The sequence below is a fragment of the Coturnix japonica genome, chromosome 1 (genome assembly GCF_054131305.1).
Source record: "Coturnix japonica strain WE chromosome 1, WE-NBRP24, whole genome shotgun sequence".
Classification (NCBI taxonomy): Eukaryota; Metazoa; Chordata; class Aves; order Galliformes; family Phasianidae; genus Coturnix; species Coturnix japonica.
The window spans coordinates 58,250,823-58,262,911 of record NC_140663.1 but is presented as its reverse complement, the minus strand read 5'-3'; the positions used below and the strand labels follow the sequence as shown (position 1 = coordinate 58,262,911).

The 12,089-nt window shown below is 44.3% G+C and overlaps 1 protein-coding gene across 2 annotated transcripts; it reads right to left on the bottom strand.

The window, feature by feature from the left end:
• Nucleotides 1–5,878: 5,878 nt before the first annotated feature.
• Nucleotides 5,879–9,836, bottom strand: TMEM213 (transmembrane protein 213). 2 transcript variants are annotated; one of them, XM_085541183.1, is made up of 3 exons: nt 9,649–9,836; nt 7,971–8,033; nt 5,879–6,916 (listed from the first exon to the last, which is right to left on the bottom strand). In XM_085541183.1, the coding sequence occupies exons 1-3, from the start codon at nt 9,728–9,730 to the stop codon at nt 6,747–6,749; spliced, it is 315 nt and encodes a 104-aa protein (XP_085397309.1). In that variant the 5' UTR covers nt 9,731–9,836; the 3' UTR covers nt 5,879–6,746. The 2 variants fall into 2 exon arrangements, with proteins under 2 accessions (XP_085397309.1, XP_015722682.2); XM_015867196.2 differs by having other exon boundaries at nt 7,971–8,036; nt 9,649–9,833.
• Between the last annotated feature and the right edge of the window lie 2,253 nt (nt 9,837–12,089).

Here is a 12,089-nt window from a genome sequence, read left to right as displayed (position 1 = left end):
AATTCTCTGTGACATTTATGTGTAGTTTGTGTTTAGTTTGGCATAAAGCAGAACTTGGCGAGATCAGAGCTATGTAATTTAGGTTTGTTGGTTTGTTTTTCTTTTCTGTGGACAAAATGTTGACCTCTTGCTTCTTGCTCATCTTTAAAGCAAAGTGACATTTTACAGTTCTTTTTCAGATAGTAAATTTGACAGGTGGACCATGTTTCAACGCTATAAAATATCATCCCCCAGGCTGTAACACACATGGTCCCGTCAATGGCTGTGGGCATGCAACTGAAGAAAGAGTGCTGTAAGTAGGAGATAATTGCACAGGTGTTCGACTCATAAAGCTACATACGTGAACTTTGAAGCAAGAAGTGGAATTTCATGGACCCTTTGCAATTGGAATGTGCTTGGAATGGTTTGGCTTCAGATAAAGTTGTTGGATGGTAGCAGTGTCATGCAAAGCAAAAGATGGCAACTAAGTCTCCTGGATGACAGTGTACTAAAAAGAGATGTATTAAAAGCTTGAGTATGGCCCCCTGCCCCCACTCAAGTTGATTCTGTAATGTGAACTGTAATCTGTGCAGTCCTTCACCACTGACAGTGCTGGTCTGTACAAGTGGGGAACATCTCTCATCAGTGATGTTACCGAAGCAGGTCACCAAGACCACAGACCCTCCAGGACAGTTTAGATGTGCCTATGGAAAAGAAGCAGCTTTAAGCTCATTTATATAGTGGACATCTTTTTCCTCTTCTTTTTATTTGCATTTTTGTTTGTTTATTTTTAATGGAGGGGTGGGAGAGCCCTCAGTGTGCCACCAATATATTCTCAGTCATGTATTGTAGTATTTATAGATACAGATAGAGTTGCCCTTCCTTTGTAAAAACACTTATCCAGAGCAGAGCTGCAGTCCCTGTGAATCCCATTGGATTAGTGCTCGAATATGCATTTATTGGCCCTTCATAGCTTGTGGAGTTGGAATGTTTTGTCTTGATTCTGTATTCAACTTGATACTCTTGGCATTTAAAATACATTTCCTCTTTCATAATGGCCATTTCTGCTTAGTTTTGAGTAGATCTCACTCCATAGCTGGAAGTTTATGTTTAGGCTGTTATATCTTGCCTTAATCAGAGTAGAATGTTGGCACATTTTGAAGAAATGCTCTGAAGAGTCTTTGGAAATGAATGCAAAACTGTCATGGATCCCCAATGTGGTGTTTTCATACAGTAGTCCTGGTATTGCCATATGTAGAACAGGCAAAGGGAGATGAGAATTAAGAGAGTGAGAAACAGACTGGAAGATGAAAATTACATTGTTTAGCATTTCCATTCATATGCTAATGTCTCTGCTTCTTAATTACCCTGATGTGATCCCATGATCACTTCTGTAAGGTTTTTGGCACATGTGTCTTGGAAGTTGGTTGTCTCATCCAGGTTGTTGGAATGTTTTAGTGATGTTATGAGTTAAAGCCAGTAGCTGGATACCACTTTGTGTTTCAGGAAAAAATCCTCAAGGAAGAATAGATGTGTTGTTGTATTTGGCAGTGCACCTCTCTCCTCTGGTCCTGAAATGCAGATCTGAAAGAAATTTGACTAAAATAACAGCAATTTTAAAATATTGCAATAATAATAAAAAGATTTTACCCGCGGAGTTAAGGAAACAGGATTGGGAATTTGCAAATCTCAGTAGTACTTCAGCTTAGTTGGCAAATGGGAAATTGCTTGCATTCTCTGAGGTAGAGGTGATTTGGGCATTCATAAACTCATGAGCCCATTGCAGTGTTTGTTGGCCTTTGCAACCCTTAATAAAATGGTTTGGGGTAAGTCATGTTGCACTGTGCAAGGAACTCTTATTGCCCAGCATTTCCATTGATGATTTTGATCCATGTGACAGTTCCTTTGGGCTTGATGATGGTTCCTTTAAATAAGAACACTTCAAAAGATTACAGATAAAGATTTTCTCATTTAAAGGATGTAGATGCATGGCGAAGTATTTACATTATTGGTATATATTGTTATTCTTCACCAAAATGTGGAAGAGAATTTTTTAGGGTGCTGGAAAGCATATTCTTGCTTTTGCAGAGAGTGTGGTAGAGTTGCAGGGAAGTTAATGGAAGTTTTTGTTCCTTCAGAAGTTGGCATCGCTGATGGCAGCATTATCTACAACAGTCACATCTCCACCTGGGAGTGAAGGGTAATACTGTCCTGCAGCTTTGCACTGAAGATACACTTAAGGTGCATGTCCACTGCCCACATCCCTCAGTGCCACATCCACACGACTCTGAAGCACCTCCAGGGACGGTGACTGCACCACCTCCCTGGGCAGCCTGTGCCAGCACAGCACCACTCTTTGTGAGAGGAAATGTTTTTAATATCTGACCTGAAAAGCATGAAATGACAAGCTAGGACTTTTTGCTTTGTTGCAACACACAGCGGTTGCAGCTGTAGACAGGAAATGAAGGGAGGAATCCTAGTGTATTGAATATATGGCCAACAATAGAGGGAAAGCTAAAATGAATAAATAATTTGGAAGATAACCTAGCAAAGAGCACAGAGGTAGGAAAATGTTCTAACCTGGGCTTAGGGATTAGGGTCTATATATCTGTCTTAAAGTCAGTCACGTGATTTACTTGCAGGGTGAAATGCTGTGCAATTGTCAGTGTACAAACGTTCAGAAAAGTTGTGAATATGTGAAAATTATGGAAAAATGAGCTCATTGGGAAAGAGAAGCAGGGGGAGCAGGAAAGGCTGTAATCACCTGGGAAAAGCTGAAAAGGAAAAGTCATTGGCAAGGTATCACTGCATGAAACTATCTACAACCCTCAAAGGATTAATTTCAAAGTGCCTGGGGGTGAGCGCTTGCAAGAGCACAGAAGGGTGCTGTGTTTCACCTGTGAACTCAGGCAGGGAGGGAAGGCAGGATGGATCACTGTGTGCACTGCGCTTTATCTTCCTCCCCACATGGCAGCTGCTGTGAGAGAGAGCTGAGCTGGAGGGACCTTTAATCCCACCTTGCTGTTGTTGCAGAAGTTTCTCCAGGCTGTGGCATCTTTGTGTGAATTAAGTAATAATAAGGTTGAATTCCACAGGAGTGGCTGCTGCCACTGATACTACAAAATGAGGATCTGGAGTGAGGAGAGAGGGTGGCTGTTTCCCAGGATTTCATGTATTTCATTCCTTGCCTCTAATTAATTACAGTAATATTATGAAATTCTAGTCTTTGTAGTGGCTTTATCAAAATTACCAATTCCCAGCACTGTGAAACTTTTCTTATGAATTTAACCTCTGTATTTTCTCTGTGAGTGGGAACCTCTGATGCTTGCCAGTTTTCATCCCTCTGGTGATTCTGCAAAGTGTAATCATTGTAAAATGCAATTGCTTAATATGTAGCTCATTCACTAAAACCCCAAGGATAAGAAGCAGTGAGTAATGTGAGTCATTACCGGAGCAATAGTTTCTAAAGAGATGAAGAGTCATGCATCGCATATCAATCAATTTAGTCTTAAATTAAGAATTTATAAAAATCACTGGTCAGATGTGATCGATATCATTCCCAGGCAAATTAAAGTAGCTTCCCTGGAGTCATGCACTGCTTCTGATGTTTCTCTCACACAGTATTAGTAGTACTGAATGGTTGCGTGCTCCATTCTGCTCTGTGTATTGAGATACCTGTACAGCAGCAGCTCTCCCAAGTGTCTTCATTCAGCCTCCCGCTTTTCAACCACTTTGGCTGTGTTTGTACTGAGCATTGTAATTCTAGTGGGAGCTATTGGTAATAGGTGAATGGTTGGACTGGATGATCTTTTAGGTCTTTTCCAGCCTTGGTGATTCGGTGATTCTTTGTGGTTCTGTGAAATGGCTTCAGGCTTAAAGAGGGGAGATTTCGGCTACATATCTGGAAAAAGTCTTATACAATGAGTGTTGTGAGGCACTGGAACAGGTTGCCCAGAGCTGTGGTGGTTGCCTCATCCCTGGAGACTTTTAAGGCCAGGATGGGTCAAGCCCTGGGTAATCTGATCTAGCTGTGGTGTCCCTGCTCATTGCAGGGGAGTTGGACTAGATGGCCTTTAAAGGTCCCTTCCAACTCTAAGGATTCTATGGTTAGTTGTTATGGAGGAAGTTTACAGTTAGCGGGTTGGGTTGTTGTAGTCTGGCATCTGGACTAGATCATCTTTGAAGGTCCAGTCTAATTGATCTGTTCCACTCTACTCTACTCTACTCTACTCTACTCTACTCTACTCTACTCTACTCTACTCTATTCTACTCTACTCTATTCCATCCCCCTTTACTCCATTCCACTCCATTCCAACCCATTCTACCCCATTCTGTTCTGTTCCACTCTAGTCTATTTTCTATTCCATTTTCTATCCTATCTGACATCTAACAGTTGTATCATATGCTTACAACTCTTTATATTGGAGTAGATTTAATTCCATGACTGATTGTAGGCATGCACCAAGGCAATTAACCAAGGAAATGTGAAAGCTGTAAAACATCCCTTCAAAATTCAAAACTATTTCCATTTCCAGAGGGAATTCATGTGTTCCTGGTCAGGAAAACAAAATAAGTAAAAATGGAGAGCACTGGGAGGAATTCTGCAGGAGGCAGGCACTAAGACAATGATTTTTACACAACTAATATCACATGGCTTTCAGACCCATGCACATTTTCTGCTATTAAAACTAAGACATCAGGAAAAATATGATGTGAATAGCTGTAAGATTTGCTGTCCACCAATGACTGCAGTGGTTGATTGTCATCTCACTGTATTTTCAGTCAACACCAACAGTAAAATGTAGAATCCTATGTTTCTGTACCTTTGTACACACGGGTTTATATATTTTTTTGTGGACAGAAGTGGCTGGCTGGTCCAAATCAACTTTTGCCTTGTGATTTCTTCTTTTGTTTTAATTGTTGTATGCTTAAATGCTGAGGTTTTTTTTTTCTTAAGTGAATGATGTTTTGTGGTTATTTACTGATAGTACTGTGATACGTGTAAGAAACAACAGCAAAATCTGCCACTTTCTTTCCTGACTGTCTCAGCTCAGCATTTCCCTCTGGAAGACTTTGTGTTGTGTGATGTCAGTGATAAGGCAGACTTTTTATCAGGGTCTGTTGGGATAGAACAAGTGGAAATGTTTTCAAGCTTGAAGAGGGGAGATTTAGGTTAGACTTAGAGAAACAGTCTTTTACAGTGAGGGTGGTGTGGCACTGGAATGAGTTGTCCAGAGATGTGGTTGATGGGGTCATACCTTGGCCAGGATGGACCAGGCTCTGAGCAACCTGATATAACTGTTTATTGCAGGAAGTTAGACTAGATGGTCTTTAAAGGTCACTTCCAACTCAAAAGATTCTATGATTCTTTAGGGAAGGATGTCTTTTTCTCAGCATCTAACTTGTGCCCGTTCCTGTGGAAAGCTGATGAGACCCATGCACTAGTTTGAACAGATGTAGAACTGTCCTGATTGAATGCCTGGTTGTGCAAAAAAATAATCCGAGGAGCCTTAAACTGATTTGTATCTTTTCTAACCCAAAAAGTTATCTATTGGTAAACTGAGGTGAAACTTCAATGATATCTAATTGATACAGATCTCCACTATGGCTTTCTTTGGTTTGAGCATGGTCATTTGTGTTTCATTTCAGTTGGTCTCTAGGAGGTTTGCTATTCTATATATGACTCTATGGGTTTCATGCTGATTTATGGTTTTAATAATAGATAGATATTAAAGTGGTGCAACTGTCCCAAATAAGATTATTTGATTGCAGTGAGGCAAACACTGCTGTGTGAATATTTCTCATTAAGATCATGTTTCTAGCAATTCGGGTGGGGTAATTCCTTACTGATACAAGCCGTATCGACATAAACTAGGATTAAAACAGTCAGTGGGAATACTTCCATCAAGAAAGTTGTTTATTATCATCTTACATAAATAGGACCAGTGTTGTGCCTGAGTTGGATATACTGGTTTAAAACCCATTCGCAATGGTATAGTGTGTCTTAATTATCTAGACAGGTGCAAGCCGAGTAGATACAGCCAACATGTTAACCTCCCACAAAGCAGTTCACATACGTTGCAGTGGAATAATTCGTTCTAATTTTGAACCAGCCCAAACAACATTCAGGTTTCCAAAACAAAGTTTTTCTTGGTGTCAGTAAACACTTTGGTTTAGTAAACAGAAGTTACTCAGTGTAGCCAATGAGTTGCATTCTTTTAGTGATATATGTGGCCCACTGCTTAGTACTGAATCTCATGATGTTGATCCTTCAGAAACCAGCCCACTGCTCTTTCAAATTCCAAGGCTGCTTTGGGTTGTCTCAGGGCAGGGAGCCTAGTATCAGGTCCTCCAGGGTCCTATTGTACCCACTTGGATGGGCTCAGAGCAACGACAGAGTGGTAAAGTCACCATCCCTGGAGATGTTCAAGAAATGTGGAGGTGTTCAAGAAACCAGGGAAGTGGTTAGTGGGCATGGTGGGGATGGGCTAACAGTAGGACTAGATGATCTTAGTGATCTTCCCAACCTTGATGATTCTATGATACTAAATGTTGTCTGTGTGCATTGGGATCTTCATGGTGGCCAGCTTGGGACAGTAGCTCTGGCATTCCAGGAAGGACGATGCCCCAGCAGATGCCCCACTTATGTGTGGACTTACTTATTTTAGCTGAGGGCAACGTCGCTTTCTTTTCTATTTCTCAGGAAGTGATTCAGATGCTTTGTCAGACTGTCTGTGCCTCACTGCTGCACAATGACTTGCCCTGCTTCAGGCTACCAAATATTTGGGTTCATCAGGCCGGAGTTTCATGACCTTTTCCACACAGAGCAGAATGAGAGTCAGAAACCAGAGGCTCCAGCCAACAGCTGCTGCAATCCATCCGTAATCATCCACACCAGCTGGACAGCACACGGCTGCTTGAGTGCAGAAGTCCACCTCTGGAGGAGAAGAAATGAAGTGAGCTGATTGGAGGCTAAGTACAGAGCAGGTTTTCTTTGCTAGAAGGTAGGTGAGATACTGACATCACAATCTGCCCCATGTTCTGTCACCTTACCTTTGGGCATCATTCCCATAAGCCTGGCTCTTAATCTCAAGGGTGGCAATATTCAGTTTCTTCTATGTGTTTTGAAGACTTAGTCATCCCAGTTGGCCAAACATCTGAGCTGGTCCCCTTACCACTGCACCCTCCATTGCTGTAATCTTTCAGAATACCTAGTTAGCATCTGCCATGTGTTTTCTATCACATGGGTACAGTGATGATAGCCAGCTGGGTTCTGAGGCAGGAGTATCAAAAGCATCCTAGGAACCAACATGTCCCTCAGCTCCTTGGGCTGGAATGGAAACTGAGCACGAAACCTCAGACCCTAGGAGAGCTGGAGTAGCCAGAACAGCCTTAGAGCTACATGCATTGCATGTATATGCTCATGCATATCTACTTGTCTGCTGTGAAAAGCAAATGCCTTCTGCTCTTGGTACAGGGCAGCTGTCCTCTTGCATGTTGTCAAGAAAAGGTAAGTGCAGATGCTCCTCAGTTGCTCTCATTCAAGTGCACCATGCTGGACCATATTTTTGTGCGCTGGCCTTCAGAATGTGCAATACTATCGTCCTATGCTGTAGAGAGCAGCCTTTCCCACCAGTAAACAGAAATTGCTCAGAGAGGGGAGAGGGACACCCATCTCCTATACAAATGTTGTCCTTTGAAGTAGCATATCTCTACTGGTACATGTACTGCAATTCAAGAAGTACAGGACTTGGGGCTTTTTCATGTTTAGGATGGAGAATGACTATAGGAGGACTGGCGGGATCTCAGGTTGCCCAAGTCTGGCTGATTGGGGAAGTCTTGGAAATGCTTCCTAGAGTTTCACCTGCAACTGAAGCCTTGATAACAGCAGATCATAACAGACAAATTGTTCTCCAGGATAGCCTCACCAATAACTTGTATAGTCTCCTTACCTGGCTTTATCACGGTAGTAATGATTTACAAAGACTTACTAAGACATGGCGGTTCATACTCGTCTGTGTGCATCGTGCTTGTTGAAATGTTGGAGGCTCCAGCTGCTGCCAGAAGGAAAGCACAGGAGGAAAGCAGAGCTCATTAACCAGTTCAGGCTAGAAAATACAACATGCAGATATAGGTAAAGGAGGGAGAGGGGCTTCAGTGAAGATTTTGCCTCTTTAATCTGCTTTCTACCTAGAATCAGAGCACACTGACACTTCAGTGCAGTGCTGCCTCTAGTCTGCAGCCCTCCAGATCTGTACATAGTGTCACAGGGCAAAGCTTTCTTAGGCCTTCCCAATACCCATTTTCCTTCAGCCACAGCATGGACCTCAGAGTGCTGCAGGATAGGAGGCAGGGATGGCTGAGGGATGTCCATGTGGGAGAAGCATAGTCTGCTGCAGTCCCTGTGAATGAGCACCAAACTGTCCCCTGCTGCAGAAGGAAGGGAGTCAAAGAAATAAATCCTCCTGGGCCACTACAAGCAGCCCGGCTTGAGTTCAGCCAGATGAAATATCCCATGCTGAAATGATGCTTTGCAGAGACATAAGAATAACAGGCTGCTGCAATAAGGACTGCTGCATGCAAGCAGAGTCTCCAATGAGCTCCTGGTTCAGAGACTGAGCAGGGGCTGTGAGAGGGCTATTTCCAGCCAAACTATCACTCTGAGCTAACAACTTGCAGTATGACAGGGAGCAAAATTAAGTACCAGCTTGATTACATGAAAGAGTTTAAAGTAATATCTCAGGTTTAACTTCAGCTCAGGAGAACAAAACAGACCAACACTTTGTTTTGAATTCGGCATTTTCCAAGCAACAGTGAATGAAATGAGGTTGTCCTGCAGGAAGTCCCCCCCTGGGGTCACCTGCTGACTTTCAGTTTCATGTCATCAAGGCCACAACTTCCCCTACTGCTGCCCAGTGGGGAGTGGGTCCACGGGTCAGCCTCCTCCTGGGCAAGGTTAGAACACTCCTCATTCCTCCCCAGTTCTGCTAGAGCTTGTTGAATGACCTTGGCTATGCCCATAACTTATTTTCTGGGTTAATAAGTACCTTACAGGAGCACTGGAAGAAACATTTAGACCTCTATGTGACCTGTGGAAGAAAGCGCTGCAGAGCACAGGGTTCATGTTTATAGATGGGGAAGCCCAAAGGACAGGCTGTCAGATCAGGCCCATCTTTAAGCATGTGGTTGATCTCCACTGATGCTGGTATACAAATGTGGGCAGTATCATGATGAGAAAGGTCTCATTTACATTTAGGCTTTAGGCAGCTTCTCTAACTAAAAGGGCTGCAAAGCTAGATTTCCTGCAAAAAGTACCTACTCACATCTAAAGCAGACTATGCACCCTCCTGGGAGATGTTTCAAATGGTCTCCTGCCTCAGTAAGTGGAGGCAAGAAACAGTGGTCCCCTGTCTCATTGCCATTCAGCTGAGCAACCTGCAGCTCAGTCACATTTGTAGTGGATTTGTAAATAGCTGGCAGAAAGATGCTGTGATCAACCACATTAAGTCTCATCAGGATTAAGCAATTCCATTTCTTTACACTTTTTGGATGAGACAAGGGAGCCCACCTTGTTTCTGAAAAACAAACAGTGGGCAATACATTTAGACGTAGAGAAGAGTGAGAGAAAAGGAAGGGTACAGAAAGTGAAGCACAAGAGAAAAGAAATACCTGCCAAACAGGAGCATCGGAGCGCAGTGGTGAAGAAGAGCAAGATGAAGGACGTCCAGGGCTTATGGGTGGAAAGCATCATGCCAGAGGTCCAGCTTCTGCTGAGCAGCTGCAAGGATCAGCATGCCAATTCTGGCAGCAGTGGTTCAGCAAATCCTGGATACGCTCAGCCAGCATGCAGGGCAGAGGGTGGAGCAAAGGAGCTTCCTGCTGCCAGGACACTTTGAACCTCCCTACCACAACAAGGTGGGGAAGGTGAAGGGCTCTGACCACAGCAGCCTTGAAAGGTGGTGGATATGAGCACCAAGAGCCCCTGAAGGTCAAACCTGGGAATTTAATCCCAGGATCTACTACAGCCTGAGGGAAGAAAGGCTTCTGGGGCCAGCCCTTCCAGTGGGATCCTCAGACAGCTGCTGTCCTCCTAGTCTCCTCTTGATCCTAAAAAGATGGGTTGAAAGTGCTGGGAGGCACCGAGTATCATCAGCACAGGGAACTTGTTTCCCCATGGCTCTGTTTTGGCATGTTGAACTGATTCTACAGCAGTCAAGCTGTCTGGCAGTGATGCTTCTTTGGAAGGTCTGTGTGGAAGTATATAAAAGTAGTCTGGTCCTACTGGTATAGCAAATACTGAATTAACACAGGGTATGGACACTATCCCATCAAAAATGGACTGAAACCAATTGCTCTGGATTACAGGTTCTCTGCTAAGGAAAAGCCCCCATAAGCTCAGTGGAGTCACTGTCTCTGCTGCCCTCAGATGATGCTGGAAGAGCTTTTACTTCTCTTTCTGTAGTAATGCCACTTTCTTGCTAACACAGAACAGCTCCATCTGTCAGGAAAAGCCATGCTACCAAAGTACTAGTGGTGTTGCCCTGGTCTGATGGGCACCACAGATTGCTGCAGTTCCCCAGACCACTGGCTATGCTGCTCCTATCTGTTACTCATCATGATGTCCAAGAATCATAGAATTGCATAACAGCTTGGGTCGGAAGGAACCTTAATGATCATTGAGCTCCAACCTACTGCCATGGGCAGGTTTGCCACCCACCAGGTCAGGCTGCCCAGGGTCCCATTCATATCCTTGCTAAAGAAAGCTTCAGGGAATAAATCAGAGAGAAACCACAGCAAGAGGTGGGCTGCACAGGTTGTTGTGCTTCTCAGTGGTTGCCCCCAGTTATTTTGGGTGCTGATCATAGAATCATAGAATCCTTAGAGTTGGAAGGGACATCCTGAAGGCCATCTAGTCCAACTCCCCCGCAATGAACAGGGACACCACAGCTGGATCAGGTTGCCCAGGGCCTGATCCAGCCTCACCCTGAAAATTTCCAGGGACAGAGCATCAACCACATCTCTGGGCAACCTGTTTGAGGTGTGCAGCCATTGTGTTTCCATGGAGTGAGCCAGCCCAAAGGGAGGCAGAGTCATGTGTACTTCGTGTAGCTTCACTGCCAGGTGTCAGAGTGGGTGTCCCCCACTTCCAGCTGTGGCCACCTCTGTGTGGTGCTTCCTCCATCCTCCAGCCTGCCCTTCTCATGCCCCAGGCATGTTCTGTTCCCTGTCAGCACCTTGCAAAGCACTCCCCTGGAGAAAGGCCTCACTCAGCTGCAGAATGGGGCAGGACAGCTGAAAAGGGCATGAACATCGTCCTTGTCCTCCTGTTGTGTCAACAAAGCACCAGGTATGGAGGAGTCACAGCTGCCATCGGCTGGTCTGTGGCAGCTGCCTCTCGGTACCACAGGCCTTGTCCTTCAGCTGGTGACCAGAATTGGCTCTGGTGTGTTCCACAGGGCCAGCAGCATGTCCTGCTCAGCTGGCATCGTGCTGAGTGTGTGACCACAGTGCTGGTGGCTCTTGGCACAGACAGGCACATGTTATGGCAAGAAGCATGCTGTGAAAACACTCCTATTGTGCAGGGTTGCTCGGAGGTGGCCTGTAGGACACCACCATATCTGTTGGTTCTGTGCCTAAGTCCCTTCATGCCAATTTTCTCTAATTCATGCATTTATCTGAGCATGCTATTGCATCAAAGCTAAACAAAAGCTCCGCTTTGTGCTGGGAAGGCAGGTCTGCTTGCTTCCAGCTCTACCCGTCCCTCCTGAATCTCTCAACCATAGCTCCTGCTGAAAGTTGACCTGGCAGTTAATTTTGCAGAAATAATGAGCACCAAAGCATTCTGTGCAGAACAGAATGTTTAAGGGGAAATTAAAGAAGATGAAACAGCCCTGCTATTACAAGAACGAATGGCATATCTTTGGAATTTTAACTCTTACCTATATACTCTGTGTCAGCTTGCAGGTAAACACCCACCTTGAGGTTGCTGAAAATGCTTTTCACAATTAACATAACGTATTTCTTCTCCTCTCCAGCATTTGTTTCCTCTGTAGTTCTCAGACAGTTCTTGCTCCAAAGTCTCCTGAAGCAGAGAAAAGACTGTGTTTGGC